The sequence below is a fragment of the Python bivittatus genome, unplaced genomic scaffold, assembly GCF_059951505.1.
Source record: "Python bivittatus isolate LINGU-HERP-01145 unplaced genomic scaffold, Pbiv_v1 ctg000610_np1212, whole genome shotgun sequence".
NCBI lineage: Eukaryota > Metazoa > Chordata > Lepidosauria > Squamata > Pythonidae > Python > Python bivittatus.
The window spans coordinates 5,488,659-5,506,770 of record NW_028277088.1 but is presented as its reverse complement, the minus strand read 5'-3'; the positions used below and the strand labels follow the sequence as shown (position 1 = coordinate 5,506,770).

Genomic DNA, 18,112 nt, shown 5'->3' with positions numbered 1-18,112 from the left:
TGATCTGGATATGTGGACAATGCCAAAAACAGGAGCCCTGTGTTTTGTACTTCTTTTCTCTCAGTAACATCTAATCATACCAGCTACATTCCAAAATGTTATCACTGCAAATGCAGCTCAGGAAAGGAAGGGAATTTGGAGCAAGATCACATTGCATCACATGTTCTGGATTGTTAGATGACACAAGACAGAGAAAGAAGGAATAAAAGTAGGAGGGGTAAAAACCCTGCATTTAGTGGCCATCCCAAAAGAAGAGCTATGCTGCCACTATACCAGTTGGGCACCTGAAGCCAAGAATATGCAAATGCAATTGAAAAGATTATTCCCATAGTATCATCTTCAGGAGTAAGATTCTCCTACTTGGTGCTATTGTCCTTCCATAAATGATTTATTAATAGGAATGCCACATTAGCTCCATTAATACATTGACCCAAATGTGGTTACAACTGTGCTCTCAAAGTATTAGTGGCTCCCTTAAAGCTTCCACAATTATCATCATCATCATGAAATATGATCAATAGCCAGAGTTTTCTGGGAGATGACAAAGATATTAAACACAATAAAATAATAAAATATATTCATAAATAATAAATAAAAGTTGTAATAAAAACATAAACACCACTAACACAGAATAATATGGGCTCATAACATTGAAACAAACAATAATGCCAACAATAAAAATGCCTGGGAGATGAGGAATGTTTAAGCTTGGTGCTAAATAGATATCAGCATGGTATCAGACAGGTTTCTAGGGGAAGGCTTTCCACAAACAAGGCCCACAATTAAGAATACCCTCTCCCAAGCAGTGGTATCCAGGCTAGGCCTTCATGATGATGATGATGATGATGATGATGATGATGATGATGATGATATTATTATTATTATTATTATTATTATTATTATTATTATTCCACTATTCAGGGCAACAATGTTCCCAAAGCAGCTCACAAGCAACATTTATTTATTTATTTATTTATTTAATTAATTAATTAACTAATTTGTATGCCCCCCATCTCCCCCAATGGGTGACTGGGCGGCTCACAATAAAACCAAAGACCCAAGAAACATTAAACAATGATACCATATAGTTAAAATTAATTAATCAATTAAAATCAAACTATAAAAACAACCCTATACATAAATACTAAAAAATGTTCAAGATGATGGGGGAGGCAATATAAACACTTATAAATAAAAATACAAGAAATAGTATTGCAAAAGAGACATTCCAACTTCTAGGATTGTTCTTGTACATAGTTGGTAGTAATATCCTGCCTGTCATCTCTCATGGCACTAAGTGGCTACAAGGGTTGTGCAAAGTTTTGGGTTGCATTTGGAAGAAGTGCTTTGGAACTTGAGGAAGCATGAACACAACATATCTCTGTGAGTTGTTAAAGCAGCCCCATAGTTCTCCCACATATTCCAAATCAAATCCCAAGTACTGCACAACCCTGGTGGCTAACTTATGGCATCCATAGTTTCCCAGTGTTCGGAAGAGAAATCTCTGATTGTACTAGGTTTTTAAAAACCATGGGAGCTAAAAAGTTAAATTTTATTGGCAGCCCTTCATTTGGTCTGATTAACCAGTGGTTTTCAATTCTAGTTGTTAACCTAATGAAGTCTGGTCACTGCTTTTGGATGGCACCAATATTTAATTTAACAAAACAAACAAACAAAAAAGAACTGGCAACTGTCCTGTTAAACTAATCAACCATTTAATCGCATAGACTATGAAGTTCTAAAGGAATAATATTGAACTCTTCCCACATCAGTGTCTTAAGGCATTTGTAGGGCTGTAAATAAAGGCAGGACATCAGAAGAAGTTGAGTACCTGTTCTACCTTTATAATACCTAGGCTAGCTTTCCCCAGCTTAATGACTACCAGAGCTATGGGCACTACACAGAATTCCCAGCACTGGTCATGCTGAATAGGAATTATGGGATCTGTGGTGTAAGGGCATGTGCAGGGCATCAGCTTGAGGAAGGCCAGTCTAGTTAGAAAACACTCTTTCCTGAATCCTACCCAATATCAATAACTGCCATTAATAGGGCATTAGTCAGATAAGGGCAAAACCAGCAAGCAATGCCACTTTTAGCAGCAACCCTATGCTTTTAGCAGCTTAATGCAGTTGCTGGCTGCTTTCTGCTCTTTTATTTCCTTTGTAATAGATTTGTGCTTCACAGTGCTGTTTTAGTTGGAGTTTAATTGCTGTGATTAAAATCAAAATTAATCAAATTTTATTAAAGTATCCTCTGTGTGTGTATCAGTATGCTGCATATATATCCTAGTTGGTGGGATGCAGGCAACAATATTTTGGCTTGCAAGGTAATCTTTAGATTAGAGATCCTAGCTAACATAAAATAGTATGTTCGGCATAAAACTGGGGTTTGGTTGAGCATATTGGCCCAGCTGTGCCAAAACTGACTGTTAGCATCTTTATTATCAGCAGAGAATCCTGTAATGTGGCATAAGTAACAACTAAGGACAGTTACCTAACCTACACCTTTTCTAAGAAGTATTATGTGAAAGCCTCAGCTGGTCAAAGACACAATGGGCTGCACAGAGCAGTATCTATAGACCAATCTAGTGGCAATCATGGCATATTTCTTTTTTTTAAGATATATATCCCACCTTTTCTAAGTTTCTCCGGTTCTTCCCCACAGCAACAACTCTGTACGTAGGTAGGGCTGAGAGAGAAGGACTGATCCAAAGACACCTGGAGAACTTCCTTAGCTGAAGGAGGACTTGAACCTGGGTTTCTCTACTTCTAGTCCAACATCTTACCTACTACAGCATACTGGGTCATATGGAAGATTGTGACTTGAGTTGTAAGAAGAGTAAATGGTAAAAAGTAAGAATTAGCAAATGAAATGAAATGAAAGAAAACTAGATATAGTATGTCTGTAAAACTAAGAGAAAGGGAAAGGATCAAATAGATCTGAATAAAAACTATCTGAGCTTATGGAATAGAGTTGATGGATACATGCAGGAATTGGATAAATGGATACATGCAGGAAGTATAGGTTTAATTCTGAATGAAAGGGCAAACTGTGAGTTAGAAAGTTTAAATTTGTGTTACCTAGATTACTGTGAGTGCCTATGAAAAAAGGAATCCATTGGTTGGTAATAGTCACATATTATACTCCAGTGAATGATGATAATGGAAGAACTAGAGATGAGTTTTTGGAAAAACCTCAGAATATTCTGAACGAATGCAAGACAAAAATTAAATCAATGAATGGGTTGAAACAAGACAAGACAGTACAGAAAAAGTATCTTTACTTTTTCCACAGCCCCAGCAATGAATGAAAATGGTACTCTTTGATGAGTACCTTAGAAATAGTTTGAATACATGGTTTATGTGTTAAATCTATCCATACATGCATATGGTGAAGGAATGAATATAAATATGAACCCATTATTATTGTTTTGGTGGTTTATGGTGCAAAATTGAGAGATTTCCTGAAGAATACAAGAGTAATGAGAGGTTATGAATGTGGGGCATACCATGGGCAGGGTGGAGTATCAGGAAAAAAGGACATGGAAGAAAGGAAAAGAAGAAATTAGAGTGAAAGTAAAATGACTCTTGGGAAAGAAATTGTTTTCTAAGAAGGGTGGTATGTTGTGTATGTGTATAATGTGTGCATGCTCCCTTCAGCCTGCTGAGACTAGGGACATCTGCAGGGCTGAAATTAAAAAGAAAAAAAAAGATGGCAGCTCCAATTACAGATCACAGCCTTGCCCTTTTTTTGACATGCATATAAAATGGGCAGGGCTTTGAATACATGATCATGGTTTCCATCTTGACTTTTTAAACTTTTGTGAATCCTCCTGGGAGAATCTGTATGTGCTTAAACAGGAACAGGAAATCTAAAGGAATCCTTAAAGAAGGGATTCTAAATTAAGCTATGGTACTTCTATCCAGATAACTGGATATCCGTACCTGAGGCTTCAAATAACTTGGGAAACTTAATATTATAGGTATTCTTAATATCTGGAATTCTGTTGAAAGAAGGGTCATTTATTAAAATAGGAATAAGCGGAGATCTTTAAAGCAAAGTTTTTAAAATAAGTTGGTCTCTTTCTTTGGGGGTTTTGCTTTTGCACACATGCTGTCTCCCTAGGGCAGTCAATAGTAAAGATTTCAAGACGTAAGAGCCAATTTTGTCTTATTGAAGGGAGTTGAAGTTAAAGCTTATGTTCCCCTTGCTTGCTAGAACTGCAGCTAAACAGTATTTAAAAGTGAACTGACAAGTTTTTAAATCCAAGCAGAATTGCCTCGTTGTCGTAGCAATGCCCTTTTCCATACCAATCCTTTTAACTTAAAAAAAAAAAAAACAGGGCTTTTTTTTCTTCCCCAAACCCCACACTATGGCTTTGATTTTCTTCTGCTGCTTTTCTGCCTTTTTTGAAAATCTCAGTGCTCACTGGCTATCAGCTCCCACTTCATGACATTTTTTTAGGGTCTCACAGTTTGTACTGCTCAGGATGCTATTTCAGTTCCTGTTAACTGGCCAAAGCTGCAGCTGGTCCAGGAACTTAGATCTTTTGTTTCATTTCAGTGGGATGGGAGGGGATGTAGGACTTAAAGCTGATTAAGAATTTGCTTTGAAGAGAAGATAGAGCTTCTGCATTGCAAGCTAGCAAACAGCTAGGGAAGTATGTAGCCATCCTTCCAAAGCGGCAGGAGGGAAGATGGCAAGTCAAACTGTTGTCAGCAGCCACTAATTGGTGGAAGTTAAAATTGCTACAGAATACCACTGCAAGATATCCAGACCTACAATGAAAGTAATTCCAGTGGGAACTGCCCTGATGTTATGTGCAGCCAGTTTGTACAACAGCCCTGGTTAGAGTCTTTGTGGAGGTTTAGCAGTTGACATCAGAGCTGATGCAGAATGAGCAAGGGCTTACAATCAGCCTGCTGTGGTCTCCAAAGCATTATATGAAGACCAACAGAGAGAGGATCAGAGGAGGAACATTTCTATGGTGTTTTCACGTTTGCACAATGCAAGAACCATCAAGTGAGCAGAATTTGCAACCATGCTATGTCATAAAAGGCAAACTGGTTAAAACTAACCAAGTCCAGCATGTTGTACTTAGGTAGCCACTAGTTGTTTAAACAGTCTTGTTAAGCATGTGTGAACACAAAAATGTGTACTTTTTTCTCATTATTCCCCCTGATCATGTAGTGTATGAAGGAATATAGCTTGTATCAAGATGCCAAGAAAATATGTAAAAAATAACTAGTATCCCTCATTATATTTCAGACGTTCCTGGCTTTCCTCATTCCTTTAGCCCAAGCCAGCATTCCCCAACCTGATGCTGCTAAATAATTAGGCCACAATTCCCATCACTCCCTCAGCCAGCCAGCACTGTAACCGGGGTGATGCAAGCTGTAGCTCAGTGAATCAGTAAGGGGTCAGGTTGGGAAAGACTGGCCTAAGTGTGATGAATGGGTAAATATCAGAGGATCCTTTTATATTAAAAGGATTCCCTCAATGAGACATGAGACCTACAAACATTCATGCCTGTCATGTCCACACAAGTCTTTGAGTTTTGCCCACAGCGTCAGGTTGAGGTATAGAACCAAATGAAAATGCAAAAGCAGTTAATAAGAGATGTTGAGATCAGTTCTTAGGAGGCAGATGGACAGAGAGCAGAAAAGGAAGAGGCAAAGAATGGAACAGACAAAAAAACCAGGAGGATCAAAAAGTATAGTGGAAATAAACGGGAAGAACAAGAAACATGACAGGCTGCCTTGCACCACCTGAGATCAAAGGACTGATCCAGTTAAAAACTTTGGGTGTTCAGCACAGGATTAGCTAGCTTTGCACCACTCCACAGATCAAGTAAACATGGGGTTTGTAGTTTGTGGTTCAGTCATTATCTTAGCACATGATGTGAATCAGTTGTCATAAGATTTGTTTGGTCATTACGTATTATATGAATATGGCAACTGTATCTTATTCATCTGAATTAGAGTTCAGAGTTTATGGTGGAAACCCAGCCAATGTCTTCACAATGTCTTCTCCCAAACTCTTATGCTGGGTTAATTTGGCAACATGTTCAACTCAGTGTCCCAGCAGGTGGCAACATCTAGCTGACCTCGTCTGGCGTCAGCAGTTAAGCAGGCCCAGGTCTGGTTAGACTTTAGACGAGATACCATCAGGAAATTCCTGAGCTGTTGGCTAGACTGGAATGGCAAACCACTTCCAGCCTAATCTACAGGGTTCTATTTTGTCTCCAGTATATTAAATTACTGGAGGAAATCATTTGGAGCTTTGAAGTAAAATGCCACCAGTATGCTGATCATACCCAGCTCTACTGCTTCCCACCTCCAAAGAAGCTATCAATAACCTTAAATTGCCTAATCTCAGTAATGGGCTGGATGAGCAAGAACAAGATGAAATTAAATGCAGAAAAGATGGAGGTGCAGTTAGTAAAGAAAAGGTGATTGAAATAAAGCTTGTTTTGGCTGAGGATCTACCCCTCCAGAAAAAGCAGGTTCTTAATTTGGGAGTGCTCCCTGACCATCAGCTGTCACAGGATTTGCAGGTTGTTGCTATAGCGGAAAGCATGCTTCCCCAACTATTGTAGTACAACAAGTGTGACCACTGTTGAACTGGTTAAATTTTGTGATAATTATCCATTTTTGGGTTACAACCTGTCTCAACTACTGCAATATGTTTTGCCTGGGGCTACCCTTGAAAATTGTTCATGAATTGCAATTGGTGCAATTTGACTGCTGTCCATTTCAAGGTACAGGGATCATATGGTACTTGTACTGAAAGTTCTGCACTGGCTACTAATTGCCTGCTGGGCGCAAAGTGCTGGTGCTGACTTTTTAGGGCTTTAGCTTAGTATCTAAACAGCCTAGGGAAGGACCACCTCTCCTTCTATGAATTTGTCTGGTGGCTTAGATGAACAGGAGAGGTTCTTTTGAAGTTGCCCCAGCTGCCAGAAGCTCAACTATCAGGTACCAGTAGTTCTCTGGTATGGCTCCCAGGCTAGATAGTATGCTCCCTAAAGAGGTGCATTTGATTCCAACTCTCTCAATATTTAGAAAGATGATAAAAATGTATTTCTTTTGCCAAGCTTTTAGATGTTGATTATTTTAACAACTTATTTTAACTTTATTTGGATCACCTTTGCTTTATTTTATACTTTGTATTTTCTTATTCCTGTAAGCTGCACTGAGTATTGGAATAAACAGAAAGGCAGAGTATAAATTCAGTCATAAATAATAAATAAATTTATTTCAGACAAGAATGGAGTCACAGAACAGACAGAAGTATCACAATGACACTTGCATGGTGAAATCAACATGCACATAATTATGTACATGGTTCCTGACATCTGATAGAAGTGCATAAGTCAGAATGGTTTCCTCATTTGTCCCCCTCAGGTTGTTTTCCCAGTCTGGGTTATTCTGAATCAAGGTTTGCCCATCTTACAGCTTCTTCAGTCATTAGGCTTGAATTCATCCTACTTCTTCAGTCATCCTACTCGAGTTCAGTTGATGAGAAAAACATCAGGTCTTGGGGAGATGTATAGTTCACACTGAATGAGGAAAGCAGTATATTTGCTTGAATTCCCATCCTATTTATCAGGTAAGGAGGCAGGCACATAGCAGTGCAAACCTGCAGTTGCTACAGCAACAGCTAAAGGGTCTTGGGCCAGAACTAGCATAGGGACCACTGGTTGTGGTAGATTTTGTCCCATCTGCTGGGTTAGCTGGTTCACTATCTGGCCTTACCAATCCATCTGGGTTGCCACTTGGTTCTGCTACTGAAGGAGGACTCTGATGCTTTGATTGATGGTTAGCAGGGTTGCATGAGGGTGTGTAGCCATTATTTAATCCTTGGTCCTGATTAATGTTTTCCTTCCTTAGTGATGGGGGTAGAAATGAGGAAAGTTGTTGTCAGGCTTTACATCCAGATTATCTGTAAATCTTGGCTCTCCAGATTCTTAACTCCTTATTCAGGAATGAGCTGACTTGGCAGAAGGCTCTCAGTCACAAGTCAGCTAGATTTGTCTTTATTTCAGACAGGAATGAAACTATATACACACAGAATATTTGCAGACTGCAGTATACAGAAGTCAAAACATTCATGTAGGTCTATATTCTAAGTTTAGACATTTTCTTCTACCATTTTGAATCAATGGATATTTAACTGTTCTCTTTAAGGCCTTGGAGAGTACCTGACTATTGCTGAGATAACGGTTGTCTCTAGCTTAGGAATGATTAGTTTCTACCTTACCAGCTTAATTTGTTACATTCTGCCCCATTCAACATGAGAATGAGATTCGGAGGGTAGTTCAAAACTTCTATATCAGTTTGTAGACCTTGATTCTACACTGACAAACAACGGGCTTCCAGTGTTTCCATGAGGAAGCTTTCCTGCTCCTACCTGAAGATGCTGAGGATCAAATCTAAGACTGTCTGCATACATAGCAGGTTCTCTATATATTGTCCACTCGTGAGATCCTTGAGTACCTTGCTTTAAAAAGGATTCAGAGAAAATGGAATTGGTTCAGAGAAGAACAATGAAGATGATCAACAGAAACTAGGGAGGGAAGCTAGAAACCAAGTTCTGTAATGAGAAATTGAAGTATCTGAGAATGTTTAGCCTGGTGAAGGGAAGACTGAAGAGAGATATGGCAACAGTCTTTAAATACCTGTCACAACAGAATATCTGTCGCAACAGACAGCAAAGATCTGTTTCTCAATTGTTCCAAAATGCAGGATATAAAATCATGGTTTCAGATATAGGAAGGCAGATTCCAGTTGAATGTTTGAGGGAAAAGGGGGAACAAAACTTCTTAACAATAAGTGCAGTTTAACAGAAGAACCAATTACTCAGAGAAGTGGTGATCTCCCCTCCACTGGATGTTTTCAAACAGCCATTTGACTGGAATGGTTAAAGGTGACCCGGAGATTAGACTTGATGGCCTCCAAGGCCCCTTCCAACACTAAGATTTTGGAGTCTCACAACAGTACATATAGCTGAATGAAGTGATTCTGCTCATACTTATTAATTATGGTTGTGGGATCTATGTCTATTTTGTCATTACTTTGAGGGTTGATGAAAATTGAATTTACACACAACTGATATGTCTCTCACACCCAACCACACTCTGAAATGAAAAAAACACACACAAAAATTGGAGCTGGAGACCAGGGCAGTTGGAGGCAAGAAGGAAAGAGAGAGGGGAAATATTGACCACCCAGGAGAAAAACTGTAATTGAGAAGGATATATTAAGTAGGGGATACTTATTCCTTCCCCAGATATACTAGAAAAGACCCCCAACACAAATTAAGCATTAAAGTGGGGAAATGTTTTGGCTATTTATAAATCAACTCAGTAGAGTATGCCAACAGACCTAGGAGGAGCAAGGGGTACACAACAGCCTTTCTAACATACAGAGTTTTGTCTTCTAAGAGATAGGAGAGACTGGGAACCTCAAAAAGAATAGCTGGGATGTTGCCACTACTATTGTCCCTAGCATTTGCCATTTTAGGCTGGTTCCCTAATGGTAGGCCTGGGCTTCTAGAGGCAATTGTGCTGGGAGCTGAATCTTAAAAAAGAAAAAGCTATGTCTATAGCAATTTTGGCTAACCAATTTTAATATGGATTTCCCAAAATGAAAATATGTAGGGGACAAATAGGAGAGTACTCTTTCATAGATTTGTTGCTTCAGTCAAACTCACTATCACAGAAGCCCTGCCAAGGTCATAGGTGGCTGGCTTTTGCAGTTCAGCCACAGTCCACCTCAATGGGGTGCCTTGTCTTGCAGAGGGGAGTAACTTTGACATGACAAGGCAAAGTGCATCATAGAGGCAAGACTTTGATGAAGTTTTGATGATGCATTGAAGGAGGAGGGTGGGTGATCTGGCTGAATTAGCTATTTTGCTTTGATGCACATCCAGATCTTTTAATCACAAGTTCACAGGAAAAAAAATTTATTCACCCCATATTTGGGCCCAATGAAATTTCTGACCTCTTCCCCATTCCCACACATTTCTAAAATATTTGTTTTGGCTTAAAAAAAGTTATTTTCCTAATAAGAATTTTAATCACTTCTATTGGAAAAATCATGTCTATAGCCCTAGGTGTAAAAATTCCGTTGATTCTCATAGATTTGCAATGGATTTGGTATCATGGTTTTAGGATACCACACTCCCACTCAAAGTATGATTGGGTTCACATAGGGCTCTAAACTGTGATTTCTTTAACCATGTTTTATTAAATAAACCACAACTGGCTTGCTTCACATTACAAATAAGCCAAAACCAAGCAAGTCATATGATGACTTAGTACAATAGGTGAACCCAAGCTATATACAGTAGGCATAAACTCTTTTCCATTCAATTTCTTGGGTCTGGAGACAGGAGGGATAAAGGTTTATACCAATTTAGCAGTGATGGCTTTTCCAATATAATGCTGAGAATGGTAGACTGTCAGAGTTTCTGTGCCACAAAATTATAGGGGCATCTCAACAGAGGGACTTTGGGCATAACCCTCTCCTTTTGAAACTACAGCTCCCAGGGAATTCCTGCAGAGTGGGAATCACTTTTACATTTGTTTTATAATGGACACAGAAGCTAAGCAGATTGGAAATTGCTAAGAAATCTATTTAAAGCATCTAGTCTGGACTTCAGCAGAAGAACCGTTTGAAATCTGACACTATATCAAAGTGTTAGAGAAAAGATGCCAATAGCTAAGTCAGCCTTTAACATGTGCCAAAGCAGTTAGATGCACTATTCACTGTAGCTGATATTACTGTTACTAATAAAGCTGTCTGCTTCTCTGGGATATGTTTCAGTATATTGTGAATTTCCTTTGCAGCAAGTTATCCAGTTTATTTAGTTAAATAGGTTGCCAGCAAAAATCTAAAGCACTCAAGCATGCGCTTTTCAGATGAGTTGGGATGACCAATTCCATAATGGGCATGCTGGCTAGGGATTATGAGAGTAGTTGTTCCAACCTATCTGGAGGGCAGCAGAATGATAATGGCTAATCTAAAAAAGTTCATTCAGTTCCTTGCTCCAAAGCTATCAAAACACAAAAATAATTCTCTAGGAAGGAAGGGGTGAGCAACACATACATAGTACCATAAAACTTCAGTAAAGCTCTGCCAGGGAGATGAAGGAAAAAAATACAGTAAAGTTACTTACGCCATGACAATAACAGAAAAATCCAGCCAATTCCATGGGTCTCGAAGGAAGGTGAATTCAGTCATACAAAATCCCCTGGCCAGTATTTTTATCAATGACTCAAACGTGTAAATGGCAGTAAAAGTGTGCCTATAAAGAGTTAAGAATCCAAGAAAAAAGTGAGAGTATTAGCAACTGACAGGAAAGGAAAATGCCATAAACGTCCATTTATCCCTCAGTACCTAGTAATCTGCCTGAATCTAGTGGCCACTTCATCAAAACAATGCCACACTTTCAACTCCTGACACTGACCTAAAACAGACTATGTTTGAAACTGTTTATACATGCAAACCACAACATGTTTAGGGGTATTACAGTTTGCAAATTGAGATACATAGTCCAAAAAGCTCAAGGAATGTATTTTGGAGACATTGCCATCACAAGGACTAGTCACATGCATGCTGCTTTCATTGAAATGTACTATCTATATATGCACATACACATACACAGGCAGATAATTTGCTTGTGAAACTGCTGCTGCTACCATATTCCTCTCACAGCTACCATCTCTCTTCATCCTAAGTTTTACCCTAGGGCCTGCCAACTGCTATGGAACTACAGTTCCTAATATCCTTTGCCACTGGCCACATTGGCTAAGGCTGCCAGGAGTTGTAGTTCAGCAATGCCTATAGGGCCTCATGCTTCAAAATGATTTTAATTTAATTGCAGCTGAGACTCACCAATTTCTTTCAATGGACAGGATTGTCATTCTATTATAAATTGAGAATGTGATTTTGCAGGACAGCAATTGAAACCTTGGGAATTTTCTCCTCCCTACCACCAGTGTTCATTCTTGCTGAACCAACAGCATGCAACTATCAATAATAGTTACTCAAGCATCTCATTTTCTCTACTGTGCATTTTTTTGGCCTTTATAATTTTCAAACTCCAAAAAGTTTTTAAAAAATAACAAGAAATGGCTGACATCTATCAATTATATCTGGAATTCACAGAATCACACAACTGGAAGGGTCACTAGTCCTTTTAGTCCAATCTTCTAAATCGGCTTTCTTTAAACTGGTACCTTCCAGCTGCACTTGGACTGCAAATCCCAGAATTCCCCATCTGTATAATGAAGCAGGACATAGAATTCTGAGAGTTGAAATCCAACAACATATTTGGAGGCCACATTGGGGAAAGCTACTCTACCCGTAGTGTATGTATGTGTGTGTGTCTGTATATTAGATACACACACATACCATGCATGTAAGAAACATAATAACCCCCAAATGGCACAAGAGAGGCTTTTTAAAACAAAATCTCAAATATATGCAACTGTAACTACAGTTAGTGTTTCAAAAGAGAAGGGAAATATGCCCCCAGTTTCAGAGGATTTTCACTGCGCCTGGAAGTTGGGGCTGCCCGCTTTGTAAGATCCTGCCTCAAAGAAGGGCATTTTGTCCTCTTTCCTTCTGGCGCCCATAGTCAGGAGCAGATGGCTGTGTTTATCATCCATCAGTCAAAAATAAAAAGTGTGTTCTGGTTGGCGCAATGAGCCACACTAATTGTTTAATGCACTGCACTTAGATTAAGCTTTTGCATCTGGTATCCATTTCAGTAAGAACTTGCAGAAGTGCAAGCTTGCCATACTGAATCTTCATACAAAAGGTACGTTTCAGGAGTATTTATGTATAAAACTCCAGTTTGTTTAGTTCCATCACTTCAACATTACTTTTGATGAAGAGATGGCCAGTCTGGACTCTCATCCCAATTCTGCAAACGAAACATTTCTAATTTCTGCCAAGAGTGATCTGTCTCTACCCCTAGCAGTGCCTAGTATGCACTTTTCAAATTCAAACAAAGATCAGAATGTTGTTAGCCTTTGGATTACAGGCTTCTCTGAAAAAAGTACCTCCCCAAAGGCAATATGATTTATCTAAATCAACTGTGTTCTATCAATGCATTCGAGATACACTCTGACAAAACACAATTTAATCATATATTTTAATAAATACTCATTCTATCCATTTTAATGCTTTAGTTTCTATAAATTTTGAATCTGTGATTTAGCCCTTGCTCACAACTACTCATTATTTTAGGGAACACGAATAACGTGGTCACAGGAATTTTGCCAGTCTTCACCTGCCCATTCCCCAACCCCAAGTAAATTATATGTAGCAGGATTATCATATTATGCAAACACAAATAGGGGAAAAAAGGAGAGAGAGTTCTGAAAAGATACTTACTCTACATATTTATTCCATTGAGGGAGTTCGGACCATGCCATAAACACACAGTTGGTTAAAATAGTGCACATAATAAACATACTGAATAATGTAAAAGTATGAGTCAAGGAAGTAACTTTAAATGAGTTTTGAATTTTAAAAATGTATTTAAAAATGAGCCCCTCACACTTTCATTGTTGTGGCATTGTAATGTTTTTCCTGTTTCATAGTTTCTATTCATCCTTTCCATAAAATGCAACCCTTGTATTTGCTACAGACTTATGTACAATATGTACATATGAGTACAAACACAAACACACAAAGACATATAAGTTTGGTTGAAGCTTACAGCAAATTGCATAGCCAGGACAATAATTCTGAAAGCAAAGTCAGAGGTCAAATATTGCAAATATTATGCTCATCTAGTTAGTCAGTCAATGAATATTCTTGAATATGTTTCAATATATGCAAGCTTTTCTCAAATGAAATCATTTCTTTTGGGACAAAAACACCTCTGCTATGTATCCCCCTGCTGCCTCTGGTGAATTCAAATGGCCATTATGACTGTAGTTGGTTCAGCGATATCTGGAAGGTCTCAAGCTTTCCACCCAACTGTACACCCTGGGGATATGCCAGAGGTTCATACTGACAGACACCACCTTTCTGCCTTTGCATGCTTTAATTTAGTTGGGCTAACTATTACAGTAAAGGCACACTCAAGTGAAACTTGATTCCTGGTGATTAAATGGACAAATCCAGGTAGTTTTCCTGGCAACAGGAGTAACTTTGCCACTGCCTTTTCCAGATTTTTTTTTTAAATTTCCCAGAACTAGTCTTCAATAAAGAGATTTTCTTGTGATCTACCATCCAAGTACTAACCAGATCTACTCCAACTTAGTTTTTTTTCAACTATTTTAACTAGAGCCAATTCTACTCTTGGACAGGGTGAGGTAGCCATCATAAACAGTTGATTCAGGGTTCCATGAAAGGACAGCAAATGATTTGTTGCTGAATATTTTGGAGTTACATTTTTATTGCTGCAAGGTGCTTGTGGAATTTACTGCCTGGGGTGTTGAAAATCACCAAAGTGGGGGGGAGGAGGGACATTTGGGAATGTCCCTGCTCTAATTTAAATAGCAAAATGTCTGAATAGCATTTGTTTTAAACCTTGACATTATCCTAAATGCTTGAAACCACTAGTTTTGTTAAAAACCAAAGATTACTCTGTAAAAAAAATTCAATTTAACATGAAAATGGGCTAGAATAGACTTATCAGTGGATACATAAATATGTATAAAAAGTCTGATTTAAACCTGGATTAAATAATAAAATATACTTTCTTCTCCATAGGAACTGTAAGTTTGCTATTTATTACAGCCTAAAATAATAATATATAGGAGAAGTTGCATCCATATGTATATTTTCAATGAAAACTGATGCTTCATACTCCCAAAAAGGGCCTAGGAAAAAAAGGGGGGGTAGGAGAAGGAGAGCCCAGGGAGATGGGCTGCAAAATAGCCAAGTTTAGCTTCTCTTAAAATATATTTTAAAAGGGTTCATGTTGAATGGGAACACAGGTGTGGTGGTGCCAATTCAGCATAAAAAGAAAATAAAGAGGATTCATAAAGGAGAAGGAGGTAGGATGGAAAGAGAGGACCAAGCAAACAGAGGCTTGCTTAAGGAGAATAGGGTTCTCTTGAACAAATGTTTGTAAGTGGCACCCTAATTAATAATGCCATTGGTATACACAGGGCTTCAGATAAGGAAAAGTGACAGCTCCCTGCCCCAAGGAACTTACAACCTAAATTTAGAAGAGAAAGATGACAGAAGAAATAGGAAGCTAGAGAACAAGGGATGAAAGTAAGAATGTACAGAGTCTCTCTCTCTCTCCCTCCCTTCTTCCCCAATCTGGTGCCCATCAGCAATTTTTGGACAGCCCTGTACATTGTTTGGAAGTTCTCCAGCTTCCCCTTTTCCTCCAAAAGACACAAGTAATGTGAGTTGTTGGATATCACCTTATTGGTCCAGAGAAGATGGGGACCAACCTCACCATTTTGTCTTCCAGCAAAGAAGCATGTTATAACTGGTCACACATTGTCTAACAGGCAATTTGGAAGACTGTTTACAAAATGTTCCCAAAATTACAAATGTAGGGACCCCTGAAAGAAGCAATGATATAACTTGGTATTCACCAAGAATTGTTGACAAAGCCAAAGCTGTCCTGTGTTCTACTTAATTATTCCCCATTTGGCTTAATTAATCAGTGGCCATCTCCATTTGCCCACACCTCTTGCCTTCTTTTTATGCCTGTTCACACACTAAAATGAAGCTAGAGAACAGCATTCCAACCACAGGTCATAAAACAATATCTACAACACAGTTATCTGACACAAAGGTGAACTTTTAAGCAAAGGTATCCCTTTCCATTGTAGGGGGTAGTAGGAGAAATGGGATATTTTCTTTCCTGCCCCATATCTACTCTCAAAAACTCACTGGTTTGCTAACTAGCCTGCTAATTCCCACATGAAAACTTAGAAACTAATAATTGGACTCAGGAGTAAAAACAGTAATCAAAAACATGTTCTACTCCTGGGATCTATCTCTCCCGATGAATAGCTGTAGAGAATTGCAGATGGCCAGCCTCACTATCTGCCATGATGACTTGGTGAACATTTATTTTTATATTCTAGTTAAGCAGCTAGAGGCTTGGGGTCCCAATTCAACTCCTGGGGAATCTCTCTCTTTCCCTCTCACTCTTCCCAGCAACACTCCCAAAGAAGACCCTTTGTTTACATGCCTTTCTCATGACTGAGAAAGCAGGTTGTTGGAAGAAAACTAAATGATTGCTACTCATGTGGGGGAAAAGGGAAGGAGTTAGTGTCCTTGTGAATTCCTTTGTGGGCAGAGAAGGATTAACAAGCACATTGCTTGGAGCTGGTTGGGAGAATCAATGTCACCTGCCCTTTATCTCTTGTTTAGTTCAAATTATGAAGTACAGTTAAGAAATGCAATCTGATTAGGGATACACAGGATACTTATTTTAAACAAAATTAAATTCCAGCTTTGCCTATTGCACAAACAGCATATTGAATTACAAAGGTGTCAGCCTAAAGGGGTTGCTATGCCTTTCACCCAGACAATCTGTTGTCCAAGACAGCATGAAACCCCTGAACCCAAGTACCCAATCTTGCTTACCTCAAAACAAGAAAATGGAAAATCCTGTTCCTGTCCACATGTTCATGGCACCTTCCTCCCTTCCCTCCCCTCCCCCCATTAAGGGTGACTCTCAGCCACCAAAAGATTAGTCATTCCTGCTTTATCAGCTAAGCAACAGTTCAATATTGAACAAGAAAAGCCTACACATGTACAACTGGACTCTTTATCTTGTAGATTTGGAAGGACTTCAAAAGTAACTGAGTCCAATCTAATGCTAATAAAGGAAAGCTGCTTCTTATGATCTTCCTGACAAGCTGCTATCTTCTAACCTTCCAAGGCCATTTGTATCAACATCCTGCCACTCCTACGAGAAGAAACCTCTTCCTACTATTTAGGTGGAATCTTGCAATTGCTCCTTGGTTCAAGTCCTACCGTTCAAACCAATAGAAAAGACATTTACTCCATCAGCTATCTGACAGTCCTTAAATCTTTCATGGCAGCTGTCATAAAATTAAATCACTTCTCCATGCAAAACATAAGCCACTGTATCAGTCTTTCTGACTGGAATGCAGGACGTATATAAAGAAATTTAAAGCTGACCTTGGGGAAGGTATGAGAGAGCCTGAGAGGAAAGGAGGCGCAAGGTAATAAGGGGGGGGGGGGACTTGCAGAAAAGATTACCCAGTCCAGAGGCAGAGAGAATCCTAAGAAAGATACTTAAAATAACCCAGCCTTGATTTTGTTTAGTGTAACACAGAACAGAGAAGAACTTGGAAAAGCTTTCAAGATCCTCTTATTCTACCTTACTACAATAAACAGCATTCCTGGAATCTCTGCTATGCCTGTTTCTTGACTTGTCCTACCTCAAGGGCTGACACCCTACCACACAGTTGCTTATTTCCCCACCGCTACCAATTCTAAGCAGAATTTTCACACTGCTCTGTTGTGTTCACTGAGTGTCATCACCTCCCACTTCTTGAGCCAGCCAGTGCTCCTTCCAATTACCAATGGATAGGGGCTAAAATGATACTCAGTACTCCACCCCTTCTTATTCTTCACTTGCCAGGGTGATTATTCATGGCCAGGAAAAAAGAAAAACCCTGATTGGTGGCTGCTGTCCAGGTGAGCAGCAAAGCTGCCCCTTGGTGTAACTATGAGGATAAGACACAACAGCCCCTTTCCACCTGAAGAGAGGGGTAAAATATCAGGATCTGGGAAGCAGGAGGGACAGGAATTCCTACAAATGGGAAACCACCTGCAGCTCCAAAGGGGGTGCTACTAAACTGCCTTTGTAACATTTCCTCTGGAGCTGAAGTCCCTCAGGATTCCTGCACTAATTGGAAGAGGCTTTCATCTTCATTGCCCTTTACTGAAACAGCAGTTTCTACAGAAGGAGTAGAATACTGAGGGCAGTGTTATGTTGTCATGATATAAGTCCCATCCCTTTCGTACATGCACACATATATAAACAGAGTGAAGACTGCAGCACAATGCTGCTTCCTTCATTTTGACAAAAGCAGCGGGATCTTGAGGACACATTCCAGTTCACTTATTTTCTTCTTATACTGTGG

General features: G+C 39.2%; 1 protein-coding gene across 7 annotated transcripts in view; it reads right to left on the bottom strand.

Annotated features, from left to right (window-relative positions):
• Nucleotides 1–18,112, bottom strand: part of LOC103066749 (sodium channel protein type 5 subunit alpha) — a 287,467-nt gene that overhangs the window by 205,808 nt on the left and 63,547 nt on the right. For 6 of the 7 annotated variants that reach the window (XM_088150287.1, XM_088150288.1, XM_088150285.1 and 3 more), the window contains 2 exons: nt 13,407–13,497; nt 11,182–11,310 (listed from right to left, as the gene is read on the bottom strand). In XM_088150287.1, coding sequence (XP_088006413.1) covers nt 11,182–11,310; nt 13,407–13,497 — 220 coding nt within the window. Of the gene's footprint in view, nt 1–11,181; nt 11,311–13,406; nt 13,498–18,112 lie in introns of those variants that run through there. The other variant, XM_088150290.1, reaches the window with a different exon arrangement.